Consider the following 15,289-nt stretch of genomic DNA (forward strand, 5'->3'; position numbering starts at 1 on the left):
ATGTGCTTCGATGCTGTTACTGTGGTACTCTAGTATATACAGATACAGTGCACCCGAGGGATCTGTAAACAGTGTAGTTTGCAGTTGCGTGCGAGGTCACGCCACCCTCCCTCCCGCGCCGCTCGTGCCGTGGTGCCCACCACCGGCACCGGCTGAGGCACCGGACACCGTGCGTGGTAGTAACGCCAGTGTCGTCGTTTTGCTAAGGTCTTGGTTAGCACTCCTCCGGCTCTATCGTGTACTCGCTGATTTGAACTAGTTACCATGTCCTCCGGTTAAGTAGATGGAACCTGCATTCAGGCCCGTCCTGATCCTACCAGGCAGGACTCGGGAGCGGGGGTGGTTTATCCGACCAGGACAAGCCCGGGAATGAAGCATCAACAGCCACCCAGCACGGGCTCACACCACCCAGCCGGACCTACGGGATCGACGAGGACATCTGGTGATTCTCTTGACTCGTATAAGCCATCCATTGGTGGGATCAGGATCAACGGAGCTCTCAGAGACCCCAAGGGCTGCCTCCAGATGACATATGCATCCCGGAGCAGGTAGGCACTCCGTCCGGGTGACTGAAGATGATACCTTCATCTCGGATTACAGTACACCCGTATCTTCGGGAACCGGCTCCTCTACCATGCAGCGGGCACGGCAGGGATGCTACAGTATCCCGGGACAGTGTAAATACAGAAGGCACGGCAGGATGAACTGTAGCCGGAATTACTGTTTGCATACTGTAGCGGAATATACTGTTTCGGTTTCTGTAGCATTTGCACTGTTTGCACACTGTAGCAAATAGATCTGAGCCATTTATACTGCATCTAACAGCTGATAGATGCCCAAAGGCAGGGTACTGTAGCGTCCCTGCCGTGCTCACTGCACGGTAGAGGAGCCGGTTCCCTTCGATACGGGTGTACTGTAATCCGAGATGAAGGTATCATCTTCAGTCACCCGGACGGAGTGCCTACCTGCTCCGGGATGCATCTGTCATCTGGAGGCAGCCCTTGGGGAAGAGTCGAGCGTCAGGGTGTTGCTACTACCAGTCTGCCTGTCCAAACACCGCATATGTTATTTCCTCTTGCTGGATGTGGTCGCAGACAGTTAACGGGGGGAGGAACGGAGAATCTGGTCTTTCGCACGAAATTTGTGTGGTCGCTCACTTGTCATGGTCAGGCACTGCTCACTGATCCACGATCCAACACCTGACGGCTACTTGAGCGGACCAAAGCAGGGGCATGGAGATGGACTGGCTGCGCGCCAAAGAGAAACAAAAGATGCCCCACATCCAGCAAGAGGAAATAACTTACATACACTAGTAAATAAGTACTCCCTGCATAAAGAAATATAAGAGCGTTCAGATCGCTATTTCTTTACAGAGGGAGTATGTAAGAGAGATGTATAGAAATTATGTTTTCTATATACTCCCTCCGTTCCTAAATGTAAGTCTTTCTAGAGATTCCACTATAAACCACATACGGATGTATATAGATGCATTTTAAGTTTAGATTCATTCATTTTGCTCCGTATGTAGTCCACCTAGTATAATCTCTAGAAAGACTTATATTTAGGAACGGAGGGAGTACAGTATAAGTAGCAAACTATACGAATAAAACTGCAGAAGTGCCCATACCATCATCATCAAACGTCCAGACGACTCCAGCCGTGTTCGAGAGATCCACCGGCTGTGACAATTTGTCGTCGTCCTTGGTGCGCCGAACCCTACGGCATCAAATTGAACTCCCAAGAAATCCAAATTATCGACTAGTTGACTATTTTGTCAGGTATACAGAAAAAGCTTCACAAAAGTATCCAGAAATATCATAGAATGGTGATCAAGATAAACTTCACGGAAATCATCCTGTGAAAATTAGGGGAAGGGAACCAATCAAGTCACCAAAAAGTTCTCGAAACTTGGTTTAATATTAAGGTTCTTCTCTTCCAGCCTTTAGTATAAAGGTGGACTACTGCCCCAAGGTAGAACAGAAGCAAAAATAATAATACCAACTGCCCTCGCTGTCAATCTACATTTGTCAAACTAGCATTGGGCTTATTCTGTGGCTCGTTTAATCCAGTAACAAAAAATATATCTCAGACAACTTAAACCATAAAATTCAGCTATGGTTTAGGTGACCTAGTGACAAAAGACAACAAAGTATATACCCCAAACAGATTTTATATCACACGTTTAACATTGGAAAAAATTAAAAGCCATTTCACACCGTAACTTGACCGTGTTACCATTGGAGACAAGAAAACGATGTTATCATTGACAGTCGGAATTGATATTGAAAAGGACATATGTAATTAACTCTGTAACCTACTCGTATATCTATACCAGTTCTGCATTATGCTTGCGAATATGTCCTTGTGTAGATAAGATTTTCCAATACTTGTTGCGTGAAGACGGCCGCAGTGTGTTCGTGTTTGGGAAACACTAGTTTACATAAGAAACCTGAATTTTAAAACAAGGTGAGAAAAGGACACCGTTTAAAGATGTTTTGGCTACCGATTATTCAAAGAGCACCCACCATGTTAGCAGAAAATTAGTGGCACAAAACACATAACATTATGTGTTTAACAAAAAATATGCAACTGAGACATGCAATTTAGAATTTTTTTGATGGTCAAAGCAATGACATGAATGGCAAGTTGCCAACAACATTATATCTTCAAGCCATGACAAAAAAACTGGAATGAGTCAGCAGGCCCTACCTCGAAGTACATGCAATTAAATAGTTTTGCAGCTATTACTGTTTTCAAATAGTCAAGATGGTGATACAAATGACAATAAGAATGCATCTTCAGCATCACAACAAGAAATCAGAGTAAACAGTCAACATCTTGCAAATAGCAGCAAGGATAATGAGTTACTCCCTCCGTTCTGAATTACTTGTCACAAAAATGGATGTATCTACAACTAAAATACATCTAGATACATTCATTTCTTGGACGAGTAATTCCGAACGGAGGGAGTAGAACATAATAATGTCCAGAGAACATTCCGCAAAAAATTTGTATTACAAAATCCAGCCATTATAAAGTTAATACACGACAAGTTTTAAGTCATCAGTAAGCTATAAGGAGTGCATGAAGAATATAAAGTTGTGAATTATAATAGTCCCAAACTCTACTCCAATGGCATCCAGTCATGGAACAACGATCAATGCAAAGAAATGCTAGATTCAACCATGAATAGTATGATACATTGCAATAATAAGAACAAAACTTACTTCTGAAGATTCGGTTAAAGTAAGCTTGGAGTACGGGGTGGTTTATCCGACCAGGAGAAGCCCGGGAATGAAGCATGAACAACCATCCACAGCACGGGCTCACATCATACAGCTGGACATATGGGTTCGACGAGGACAGCTGATGATTCTATTCATAAACGCCATCCATTGGTGGGATCAAGATCAACAGAGCTCTAAGAGAACAGAATGGCTGCATCCAGATGACCGTACAGGACAGATGTATCCTGGAGCAGGCACTCCGGGTGACCGAAGATGATACCTTCACCTCGGATTACAGTACACCCGTATTGAGGAGCCTAGTGTCAGCCGTGTTACTATCAGTCTGTCAGTCCAAGCATCGCATAGGTTGCTTCCCGTTGCTCTGAGAAATGGTGCTACAGAAAGTAAGCTTGGAGAGAAACCGAAAATCTGGTCGTTGGCACGAAATCCATGTGGTCGCTCACTTGTCATGGTCAGTCATTGCTCACTGATCCACGATCCATCACCTGACGGCAACTTGAGCGGACCAAAGCAGGGGCATGGAGATGGAGTGGCCGCAGGCCAAAGGGAAACAAAAGATTCACCACATCCAGCAAGAGGAGGTAACTTGCACAAAAGCATGCAAGAGAGATGCAAGTTGTGGTGCTTCTAGTCCATACGATAAGTAGCAGGCTTAACGAATACAACTGCAGGAGAAGTACCTATGCAAATCATCAGCATACATCCAAGCAATTCCAGCCGTGTTCACAAGATCTACTGTTGGTGACGATTTGTTGTCATCATCCTCAATATGCCGAACTGACTGCTCGCCAGTACACCGTCATGGATGGCTTGGACTATTTTCCAACGGAAAACAGAAGCAAAATAAATAATACCAAGTGGCCTAGCTGTCAATCTACATGTGTCAAGCTAGCAATGGGCTGATCTATGGTTCATTTGACCCGGTGGCACAAGGTACATTTTAAACAATTTAAACCATAAAATTCAGCTATGGTTTAGGTGACCTAGTGGCAAAGCTAACAAAACATGTCACACACAGAATTTACATCGCAAATTTAACTTTGGGAACAAAAAAAGATGTTGTCATTGACATTCTGAATTGATATTGAAAAGGACATATGTAATTAACTCTCTTCTTAACCTACTTGTATATCTATACCAGTTCTGCATTATGCTTGTGGATATGTCCTTATGTAGATAAGATTTTCAATACTTGTTGCGTAAAGGCAACCGTAATGTGCATGTTCAAGAAACACTAGTTTACATAAGAATCAGAATTTTAAAACAAGGTGAGAAAAGGACATCGTTGTAGGCAACGTTAAGATATGTTTTGGCTACAGATTAGTCAAAGATCACCCAACATGCTAGCAGAAAACCAGTGGCACAAAACACATAACATTATGTATACTTTGCTCATGTTGTAGCAATAACATCACCGGCATAACTCTAAACAGAAATACGCAACTGTGACATGCAATTTTAAAGCTCTGCCATGCCAGAGTGATTCAAGTCATGTGGATGATCAAAGCAATGACATGAATGGCAAGTTGCCAACATCACTGTACGCAATAAAATGGTGTTGAGCGATTTTTGCCAGCCTAAACATTTAATTGGGCATTATTCATGTACAAATTGATGAAAGCCCAGTACTCAGAAATGGGTACTCTTCTACAATCGAACAAAAAGAAAACCATAGCTAAGCCCGCTTATTGCATACTAGTATTGTTAACAACTGTATAAATCCGTGACTATAAAATTTCATTTGCAATGATTTATTATCACCATCATCCAGATAACACGATGACAGAGCGACTGCGCTGTGGAAAATGGTTGCAACATGGCAATTCAATCCGATAGTACATATCCAACACAGCCTAATTTGGGAAACAACTAAGTAAAACACATGCCTGCCCAGGCGTAGCCATGGAAGTGGAGCTAAAGGAAACCAGCTGAGAATAGCAGTAATCGGTAGGGGGTAAAGCAAAACCCTAGGTAGCCTGACGAACCGAGGCTGAGCTCAGATGAGCTTGAAGGGGAGGGGCCACGGGGTGGAGCGGGGCACCTCGACGCGGTCCTTAATGCGCTCGATCTTCTTCTCCCGCTTCGGCCGTGAGTTGCCGTAGGAGCCCTTGAACCGCTTCCCGCGCTTGGTCTTCTTGTCCCCGCGCCCGCACGTCACGGCCTCCGCCTCCGCCAGGAGCGCCCGAGGGCGCGCCGGCGCCAGGCGCCGCACGAGCGCCGCCGCCGCCATCCGCAGCGCCATGATTCCGCCGCCGAGCTCGATGCCTGCCGCAGCGTAGCGCCGCCGCAGCCGCCGCCGCCTTTGGATCAACCGTCCGCGAGAGGAGAAGGGAAGAGAGGAGGTGAGAACTGGCCAAGTGTGAGGAAGGGTTCCAGGGCCCACGAGAGAGTTAACGAAAGCCCAGCTGTTTCTTCTAGGCCCAATAAAACTGCAAAGAAGCCCACACGAAAAGGCTGGTTCCGCTCCGGTCGGATGCCGCGCCGTAGGGGAAAACAACCCCGCCGCGCCGCCGCATGCCGTCCGTGTGGCCGCTCCGCCGCCCGAAAACCGCCGCGCCGCGCCGTCGTACAATCCTCCGCCGTTCTACACGCCGCGTCGCGGGAGCCGGAGGTTTGCCAGAAAACCCAGAACCCTAAACCTAATTCGGGTTATGAACTTCTTTTCTAATGTGGTTGATTGTTTACGATTCGTGGAAGGTTTTGAAAGCTGATGAGTTCAGCTTCCTCCAGCTGAAAAATTCCAACTCACGCTTTCAAATTTCACCTCTATTTTCTCCTTATCCTGGATTTCCAGCTCCAGTGGGTGAGGATAAGGGGGGTGAAGAGGTGGGATTAATGGCAGGACATCCCTTTTTACATGTGATTTTTTGAACTCAATTTGTATGACAGGACCTGAAATCTGAGTTTTGAGAAACTTAGACCTATATTTTACACGCTTGGCATTCTATTATGCTCTTTCTATGGTATCCACTATGTTTGTGCTGGAACCGATGAGAGAAAATGTCTATGTCGAAAATTTATGAGTGAAAGCAATGTAAAGGAACAGATGCTGGAAACTGCCAAATTGGTTTCAGCAATTCTTGGTAGAGTACAGCGAAACTGTGAGCCAGTGAAGTCCTTCTGTTGGCACAATATAGATGCAACGATGTGTACACTGATCAGGAAATACATCATACAGTTAAGTGCAAAATCATTAGCATGCATCCCTTTGTCTGGTTGGTTCAATTTTCATAAGCCCCCCTCCCCCTCTCAAAAAATTTGGTCACCTGCATAAATCAGCAAAGCATGTGGGCCAAATCTGGAGCCGATGTCCTCTCCCGACGAGCAGCTTGCTGCAATATGTATCCGTCTACCTCCATGCATGGTAATCAAGTCATCAACTCGTCTCACGACTCAGGATTAGGATCCACCCCAGCTGAAAGATTTCCCAGACCGTAGATTCAGCGAGAAGCTCAACCCAAACATCTCCTTGATGGCCTGTCCTCGCTCCAGATGTTGGACCATTTTCGAGACGAGCTCAGCGCTCTCCCTCACATGCTCCATGTCAGTCTGTGTCCAGATGAGGCGCGATAGCTGCAGCCTCCGTTGCTTAGAGCTCCGGTCGATCCCCCACTTGATGTAGAGGCTCTCCTTTTCAGCGCCGCTAAGCTTCATCACCATCTGCCTGTACAACATGTCCCTCTCATTCCGAAGACTCTTTAAACTGCAACAATAACAAGAATCAATGTGTGCAATTCATTGTGATTGGTTTTATAGATAAGCTGAAGTTGTGTTCATTATCATCATATGATAAGTACCTTGATGCAACAGTGGCATTCGGCTCACCATCAGCAATGGAAGAATGCTTGATGAAGGAAAGTCGCCTGTGCTCTACCTCCATGTAGATGTGATCTGTGTGGTCTCCATTGAAGAGGAGGAAGAAGTAAGTCCTGTGCACTATGGAGATATGACACTCATGCCACAGCTCGATGATCTCTTTCTGCTTCTTTGGAAAATCAAAGGACCACCGTGAGGGAGACTCGAAGGTGGTGCTCGTTGACGAATCCGTGCCAGCTTGCACCCGGTTTTCCTGTGGCTGGGATGCGTCGTTCTGCTCAGTTTGCTGCTTCACTTCAGTTACGCGGCTTGTGTCATTGGCAGCACTTTCTTCTTCAGTGTTTCCTGTGCTGTTGTCGGTGATGGCATCCGAGGCAACTTTTTCAGGAAACAGGTTCCTCCTTGCCTGTTCTGGCCTTCTCGGAGGAAACTTGAAATTTTCACTTGGGGGTGTTGTCATGTTCATACTTGTTGAATCATCAAACCAGCTGTTTGGAATTACCATGAAGCTTGCTTTGCAGCTGTTGCTCCTTGCTAGCACAGTATCCCTGGAGCTTACCACACACCTCTTCAGGGCCAATGGTTCCTCGTCAATGTTAGATATTTCAATTTCAAAAGACGGGTCAGAATCGCATGCATATAACTCGATGGCATTTTCTGCTGTCTTTGTGATGCTTTCACCACGTTTCTCTTCATCAGTACAATCTTCAGCTTGATCCGTCATCGGTCTTCTCTCCTTTTCAGGCGTTTCAGGTTTCTGTGCATGAAAGGATTCTTGGCTTATCCTTTCTCTGAGCACGTTGGTTTCAACACATTGTACTTCCTTGCAGTGCTCCTCAGAGACATCTGGCACATCTGGGTAGGCCACCAAGTTTTCTTGGCATTCATCTATGCTGTCGAAAACATGGTTACTGGGTCGGCGCGGAAAGAGCCCTGGCTGTGCATCTATTAATAGATCTTGATCGACTAGGTCATAAGTATCTGAACATGAAAGTGCATCTTCCGACATATTACGTGGTAGGGATTCTGAAGATCGACTATGTGCATCCTGTCAGAGGTAGGTTACCTGGTTTGGTATTACAGGCACAAGTAAAACTTCTAGATGAGAAAAATGACAGTTATACATGAGAGAGCAAGTACCCATCGTCTTGCTTTAAGATAATTGAGTTGATCATCACTTGCAACTTTGCGGAAATTCTCAAGTTCTGATTGAACCGTGTCTTTTTCCTCCATCAATTCCTTCAGCTGTTCTTCCAGCTGGAAATCCATAACATTATGTATTTTTAAAACAAGGTGATTATTGTGAATGTAGCTAGTTACCATGAATGTGAAGATTATTAAAAGGTGATTTACTAAGACTAACCAAACCTTTTTAATCTGTTCATCCTTCTCCTTCAGAACCTCAGCATGACTTGAGCAGGAGGCTGATCCAGGAAACTTGAGCTCATTCTCCAACCTCGTAAGCTCTCTCTGAAGATGCTTCACTAATGCCTTGTCTGACATTACGACATTTACTTGTGCATTGGTGGCTACATTTTTTGCGCAGTTTGCAAACAAGAGCGTGTTCCTCGACTGCTCGACGTGGCAGTGCGCCGGGCTCATCGTGCAGATGATGGCTGTCCTCGCGTTGCCTCCCAAAGACGAGTGCAATATGCGAGTGAGCTTGGAGTCTCTGTAGGGGATATGGCCGTTTCTCCCCCCGCTGCATCAGAAGCCAACCAGTTCGTCAGAGCTTGGGCTTGTACTTCAGGAAGTATGCCTTGAAATTCAACAAACCTGAGCTGGCGAATGACCTTTCCCAGTGTAAGAAGACTCTTATTGATATGACTGCCCTCCTTCAGCCTCATTCCGCTCGCCGCTGTCTGTGATGCACGTTCACTTCCTGCCAGATCAACGAAGTTCTGCGCAGAAGGAGGAGCTCAGAGGCCATGCATGGAACTGTAGTATCGTCGAAAGAATCTAAAACACTGGAAGAAATTAAGGTGTTCACTTCATACCACGCAAGCCTGAAGGGTGCTGGAGTTGCCTTTCCCCAGGAACTGCTTGGCCGAGCTCTCAACCGTCTGCAGTTTACACAGCAGGGTAAGAACACAAACAAATTCTCGCAGAACATTGAATGACTACCGATCGTCGTTCAGTGTGATAAGGCCATAAGGGCACCTACCAGCCTGAGTATTTGGTGTGACCTGGAACTTGTTTCGTTCAAGGCAGTCTCCCCGATCTGTCTTTGAGCTGTGGCACAACACAAATGAATGATCAAAACAGTAATGAACCAGTTGAGCAGCCTGCGGATATGTTATTTCCAGTTTGGACGATTCAGTGGAAGAAAAAAAAAAAAGGATTCAGCTCCACACCTTCACACACAGCAAGGAGCTCCAGTAGATGGCCTTTGTCCCTCAGAGTTTCCTCGGTGAGTTTTTCCACCACAGTTCCTTTCTGCTTGAACAATTCAAGCACAGTTGCACCAACCATGAGTAGGATGAACTCTGATAGAAAAGAATTTTGCTGAATGACTTTCAGCTAGAAAACAGTTTTAGTTCACCTCCGGGTCGTCGAGGAGCCGGAGAGGGGTGGTGTCGGAGCTGAGGAGATCCCTGACGGCCTCGTTGTATATCTCCATGGCCGAGAACTTGAGGATGAACTCCCTGTCGGGATGCTGAATTGAAGACCCGAAGCAGAGCACAGGTTAAGCGCAGACAAAGCAAACCAACAGCAGCAGAGCCATGCAGACAATGCACGGCATGCACCTGGTCTATATATTCGTAAATTTCGGCCATGCTGTGCTCCGTGATGCCGACCATGGTGTACGTCTTGCCGCTGCTCGTCTGCCCGTAGGCGAAAATGCTCGCTGCAGAGAAAAGCATGCAAGCAGGCGGAAAACATCAAACATCTTTACAGCATTGGATTGGATGTATGGATGGATGCTTTGGCACGTACAGTTGATGCCGCTGAGCACGGAGAGGGCGACCTCCTTGGCCCCTTCATCGTACACCTGCCTGGTGCTGCACTCGGGGTCGAACACCCGGTCTGGAAGACGTACGGTCGATTCGGAAATGAGCATTGTCTGCCATGGCAGATGAATTGAGATGCAACGGGCGTACCGTAGGTGTAGGTGGCCGGGAACATGGCGCGCTCGGGGATGGTGCCGAGGAACTTGAGCGTGGCGGGGCCGGCGCACTCCCACTCCGTGCCGTCACCGCGCTCCGCCTCCCGGGCGTTCATCGGCCGCAGCCGCACCGACACCAGGATCCGCTCCTGCTGCTGCTCCTCCCCGCTCGCCATCTCCTCCCTGGAGCCAACGCCAACAGAAATCAGCGTGCTGTATGTATGAAGCGAGGAGCGTACGGTGGCTAGCGCTCGCGTGGTCACCGCGCGCGCACGTAGTGCCCGTGTCTTGTCGAGCTATCCGGGCAGGACGGACGCAGAGCGCGCGCGCGAAAGCCAAAAGCGCGAGGTCACGGGCGGACGCCGGCGGTGCGAGGCCGGTACGCACGTACGCGAGGTCGGCGAGCGGTCGACGTCGGCCACGCGCGGCCTAGCTTCTCTCGGTGGAGCTTGTCACCTAGGCGCGTACGGTACGAGCTCGGGGGAAAGCGGCGCGCCAGCGGGCGGTGCCGAATGGATGTTGCGACCTTTGTTTCTTGCCATGTTTGGATGGACGTGTGGGCAAAATCCGGACGTTTCCTCGCCACTGACGGCGACGAACGGACCAAGACTTACATGGACGTACGCACGCATGCGCCGCGACGAAAAAAGAATGCGGGAGGAGGGGTCATCGGTGGGTGAATCCGTTGGTTACCTCCGGGAGGAAGGCCGCTCGCTCGCTCGCTCGCTTTAGCAGAAGAATGCGAGAGGGAAACGGCAAGGCCGGCGGCCGCCGGCGAGGTGTTCCCGGGCTATCTCTTGTTGTGCACGTAGGTAATTTTTAGCTACCTCCTCCCCTCCTTGGCGAGGCGAGGAGAAAGAGGAAGGAGGAGGGAAGGGGACGGGTGCAGAAACAACAGGGGGTAGATTCCCGACTGGACGCCGCGCCGGCCAACCAACCGTTGCGAGGTACTCCCTCACGAGGGACCCCGCGTGTCCGCCATGTGAAGCTAGGCTAGCCGCGCGGTGGCTAAACGGACGTACTCACGTACGTGCCGCGATATCTATAGCGTTGATCCCCTGCCTGCCGGACAAGGAAAACGCGGCCGGCTAAAAATAACCGACCGTTCCACCGTGCGGTGCGGTGGCCATCGACGCGCACCTTGCTGCTGCTAGTGCTAGTACTAGCGGTAACCATGCATCTGTGCTGCATCATGTGTCTGCGTCGGGTAAAATTGAATGGGAAACAGTGGCTCATGTGTCTGCTCGTGCTCATGGTGCCCATGCGTGCGTACGATGGACTTGGCAACGGCGAGTGGCACGGGAGCAGCTTTAATGCATGCTCCCTGTTCATGCCCGGCCCCGTGCGCATGCACGGTACGCCTCCTGCGGCCGCGGCTGCTCATGTCCGTGGGGAGCTTTACTGCGGCTGCATGGCTTCGGGGTAGTGTCCGTGTACACTGCACAGTGCAGAGGTTGGTAGTGAAGACGAACTGCAGACGAAGACGTGTGGACACCCGTACGTACATACAAACCTCTGGTGTCGAGATGTTTTCCTCCCCTGATTTTTTTCGTGTAGCTTCATGAGTTTGTTGACATGCAGCGAGAGCGGCAACCTAGCTACAACTGTCAGATTGCCCCAGCGTCAGCGCCACTGTCCACCCTCGTGGCTCCTGTACGTTCCGTCACAAACCAATTTGGCCACACGAAGGCCCTGTTTGGTTCATAAGTCCTAGGACTTTCTTTAGTCTCAACTTATAAGACCATATTATAACTATAAGTCCCTATAAGACTCTTCTTGAGAGTCTTATTTCATAAGTCCTAAATGATCATTTTAAATCCCTATAAGTCCCTCCTGTTTGATTTAGATGGGACTTATAGGAACTTTTTTTAAGTCCCTAAATCAATAAAGTCCCTGGAAACAAACACCCTCGAAGTCTTCCTTTGGTCTAGGGCCAGCCCATCTTCCTCGCTTCGGGATCAGGAACTGTTGCTGCCATCCCCCCCGGTGAAGCTGTGCCTGGATGTTGTTTGGTTGATGGCCTGGAAAAGCTTGACATGGCCTGGCCTATAGTATTGCAAACGGTGGTTAGCACATCCAGGGACGCAATTAGTCTGGCCCAGGCGCAAGAAACTGGATGCCTAGCAACGGCAAAAAGTTGCCTGGGCTCCTAGTTACAGAAAAATACTTCTCCCCAAATGAGCTTATGGCGCCTCTTCTCGTGGGGAGCTCCTATACGACGCTTTTTGCGTCAAGTTTTTCTTTTTTGAGGGTTCGCTTTTGGCGTCAAGTAGCTGCTGTTTCGCACAGAGGCTCCACTTGGCGGGCTTTCTGGGCCGTTTTCTGTTTCGTCCGTTTCGCGAGCGAGCGAAGAGAGCGTTTCTGTTCGCTTCGTAAGGTAGACTGATTCTTACAGAGAAAGTAAACTGTTTCGTACAGGAAAACCTGATAGTAAACCGTTTCTTCTTCTTTTTCAATGGAAATCTTAGACTTTCTACTGTATAATGCAAAGAAACAAATAGGAAAAAAATTCTTTACAACTGAAACTATTCTGACATTCATGAAAGTAAACAGGAAATTATCACTGGAGCACAAAATTTCCATTGGGAAACTCCAGGAAACAACGTAAAAACATAATTCTCATTGACGAGAATAAAACTGGAGGAAACATCTTTCAATGGAACTATTTCTTAAAGTTGGAAATCTTTCTTGGCAGTGGAGTTTTGCTTGCAGTTGAAAGGATAATTAGTGATGTACACCTGCACTGCAGAATAAAAAAAGGAGGGTAAGCTGGGTACATTCTCATATTTGTCGCAAAAATGGGTACCTTACAAACTAGTACTAGTTATTTTCTTATAAAAATATATTTTGTTACAATCATGTCGAGTAATTTATTTGTAGAGCAAATCAAGTGCTAACCATGTGGCCGGAATTCATAGCTAGTTGTTGCATAATCGCAGGGTGCAAAGCTAGTATGGTCCCTTCAGAGTAAGAACCCTGACCTGACAGACTTTCACTTGTATGATACCATCACTACTGGAAACCTGTGTGTCCTGGTAAGAGATGATGCATAGAACTAGTAGAACTAGAAAGATGAAGAAGAAACTAACAAACTAACAATCGCTTCCAGAGCACAACATGGAGACATTCTCCATTTTCCAACTTTCTAAACATGCTAAATAAATAATGTGCAGCTTCCTCTATTACAAATTGCATCATTTTCTTACAGAGTGAAATACAAGTTTTGAGTTTGCACATACATACTAATACATCCGGCATACAGACGATAGCTGTCAGTTTCGGCTCACTTACATACATTTTTCTCCATTCGAATGAAATAAAGAATTGTTGGCTGGACAATGAAACAACATTGGAACTGACTAACTTGGTTGTATTCTTCTTTGTGGTCGAATTACACAGAGGTGAAGGTTTGCCGCAGCCTCCTGTCTGCTCAAATGTTTTCCATATATGAGGCCCAGCTACCCACCACGGAACAAAACCAAGAACTTAACACTTGTTGCATGCTTGTTTTCTATCTCCACAGGGGAGGAATGGAAGAGGAAACATTATGGGCACAAAAACACCTTCAAAATTACTCCACGTGATGATTGATTTCCATACGGTAGAAGTCGAAACCACATGATTGTAACAAAAAATCTCCATACAAACCAATGTCCTCATTACAGTTGAAGTCAAAAAATTGTACTGTTTAAATATTGTTTTTAAATTCATACAATAGGAATTTAAAAAATGGTTCCTAAATTTAAAAAATGTTCTTCTATTCAAATAATGTTCTTGGAATTTTAAAAAATGTTCACCAATACAAATATTTTTCTTGGAATCTCATAAAATGTTCGTCAATACAAAGGAAGTTCTTGGAATTACAACAAGTGTTCCTAAATATAAAAAATCTTTTTCCATTCAAATTATGTCTCTTGGAATTCAAAAAATGTATGCGAATCCAAAAAAATTCTAAGAAATGCAAAAGATGTTCTTTATCAATAATTTTCTTGGAAGTCAAAATATTGTTCCTCAATTCAAACAATGTTCTTGAGATTTCAAAACATGTTTGTCAACTCAAAGATAGATGTTTAACTCAAAAATTGTTCTTGGAAGTCAAAAAATGTTCCTCGATTCAAATAATATTCTTTGGATTCCAAAAAATGTTCGTAAACTCAACAATATTTCTTGTAAAACCAAAAATTGTTCTTTAATTCAAGTAATTTTCTTGGTTATGGAAAATATATTTCTAAATTCAGATAATATTCTTGGGATTTCAAAAATGTTAGTAAACTCGGATAAAGTCCTTGGAAATCCAATAATGTTCTTCGAAAGCAAAAAATGTTCTTGGAAGGCAAAAAATGTTCCTAAATTATAATAACGTTCTTGGGATTTGTAAAAACGTTTTTAACTGAAAAAGTTCTTGGAAATCCAAAAAGAATGTTTAATTGAAATCATGTTCTTGGAAGTCAAAAACTTGTTCCCCAATACAAATAATGTTCTTGGGATTTAAAAAACTGTTCATGAACTCACAAAAACTGTTCATCAATACATATATTGTTCCTCAACTCAAATAAAGTTCATGGAAATCCAATCATTGTTGTTTAATTAAATATTTTTCCCGAATTCAAATAATGCTCTTGGGATTTGTACAAATGTTCATATAAAAAACATTCTTGCAAATTCAAAATATGTTCTTTAATTGAAATAATGTTCTTGGAAGTCAAACATTGTTCCACAATTCAAATAATGCTCTAGGAATTTAAAAAATTGTTCGTGAACTCACAAAAATGTTCCTCAATTCAAATAATGTTCGTCAACTCAAATAAAGTTCTTGGAAATCCAAAATTGCACATTTTAACTCAAGTAGTGTTCTTGGAAGACAAAAAATGTTCCTGAATTAAAATATTGTTCTCCGAATTTTGAAAATTGTTTGTCAATCCAGAAAAAAATATTGGAAATCCAAAAATTATTCTCTAATTCAAATAATGTTCTTTGATGTAAAAAAATTCTCAATCTGTATAATGTTCTTGGTATTGCAAGAAATGTTCGCCAATTGAAATAAAGTTCTCGGAATTTCAAAAACGATTACTCAATTGAAAAAAAAAATACTTCACTTCATAAATTGTTCTTTGTATTA

General features: G+C 45.3%; 2 protein-coding genes and 2 long non-coding RNA genes across 6 annotated transcripts; 1 reads left to right on the plus strand and 3 right to left on the minus strand.

The window, feature by feature from the left end:
- Positions 1-1,114: 1,114 nt before the first annotated feature.
- On the minus strand, positions 1,115-2,484 carry LOC119305936. Its single transcript, XR_005148804.1, has 2 exons — positions 1,628-2,484; positions 1,115-1,327 (listed from the first exon to the last, which is right to left on the minus strand). It is a non-coding gene; the product is annotated as an uncharacterized LOC119305936 (long non-coding RNA).
- A 2,480-nt stretch (positions 2,485-4,964) lies between these two features.
- Positions 4,965-5,592, minus strand: LOC119311245 (30S ribosomal protein S31, mitochondrial-like). Its single transcript, XM_037586885.1, has one exon. It carries the CDS (start codon positions 5,488-5,490, stop codon positions 5,245-5,247), a length of 246 nt encoding a protein of 81 aa, XP_037442782.1. The 5' UTR covers positions 5,491-5,592; the 3' UTR covers positions 4,965-5,244.
- A 98-nt stretch (positions 5,593-5,690) lies between these two features.
- On the plus strand, positions 5,691-9,996 carry LOC119311246. Of its 2 annotated transcripts, none has more exons than XR_005150939.1 (4): positions 5,691-5,859; positions 8,463-8,523; positions 8,611-9,474; positions 9,585-9,996. It is a non-coding gene; the product is annotated as an uncharacterized LOC119311246 (long non-coding RNA). The 2 variants fall into 2 exon arrangements; XR_005150940.1 differs by lacking the exon at positions 5,691-5,859 and adding an exon at positions 8,285-8,357.
- On the minus strand, positions 6,284-11,164 carry LOC119311244 (kinesin-like protein KIN-7J). 2 transcript variants are annotated; one of them, XM_037586883.1, is made up of 13 exons: positions 10,864-11,164; positions 10,166-10,353; positions 10,002-10,091; positions 9,812-9,912; positions 9,607-9,720; positions 9,419-9,500; positions 9,229-9,296; positions 9,062-9,127; positions 8,841-8,965; positions 8,433-8,766; positions 8,205-8,321; positions 7,046-8,112; positions 6,284-6,951 (listed from the first exon to the last, which is right to left on the minus strand). In XM_037586883.1, the coding sequence occupies exons 2-13, from the start codon at positions 10,344-10,346 to the stop codon at positions 6,648-6,650; spliced, it is 2,649 nt and encodes an 882-aa protein (XP_037442780.1). In that variant the 5' UTR covers positions 10,347-10,353; positions 10,864-11,164; the 3' UTR covers positions 6,284-6,647. The 2 variants fall into 2 exon arrangements, with proteins under 2 accessions (XP_037442780.1, XP_037442781.1); XM_037586884.1 differs by lacking the exon at positions 10,864-11,164 and having other exon boundaries at positions 10,166-10,438.
- Positions 11,165-15,289: the final 4,125 nt, after the last annotated feature.

The sequence above is a fragment of the Triticum dicoccoides genome, chromosome 5B (genome assembly GCF_002162155.2).
Source record: "Triticum dicoccoides isolate Atlit2015 ecotype Zavitan chromosome 5B, WEW_v2.0, whole genome shotgun sequence".
In the NCBI taxonomy this organism is placed as follows: Eukaryota; Viridiplantae; Streptophyta; class Magnoliopsida; order Poales; family Poaceae; genus Triticum; species Triticum dicoccoides.

Bases quoted from the DNA above. Each gene is read 5' to 3' on its own strand.
- LOC119311245 (XM_037586885.1), bottom strand. From the start codon at position 5,490: ATGGCGCTGCGGATGGCGGCGGCGGCGCTCGTGCGGCGCCTGGCGCCG.
- LOC119311244 (XM_037586883.1), bottom strand. From the start codon at position 10,346: ATGGCGAGCGGGGAGGAGCAGCAGCAGGAGCGGATCCTGGTGTCGGTG. The intron at 9,501-9,606 runs GTGAACTAAAAC...TTGTTCAAGCAG, and splicing joins GGCTCCTCGACGACCCGGAG to AAAGGAACTGTGGTGGAAAA. The intron at 9,128-9,228 runs GTAGGTGCCCTT...TGTAAACTGCAG, and splicing joins CACACCAAATACTCAGGCTG to ACGGTTGAGAGCTCGGCCAA.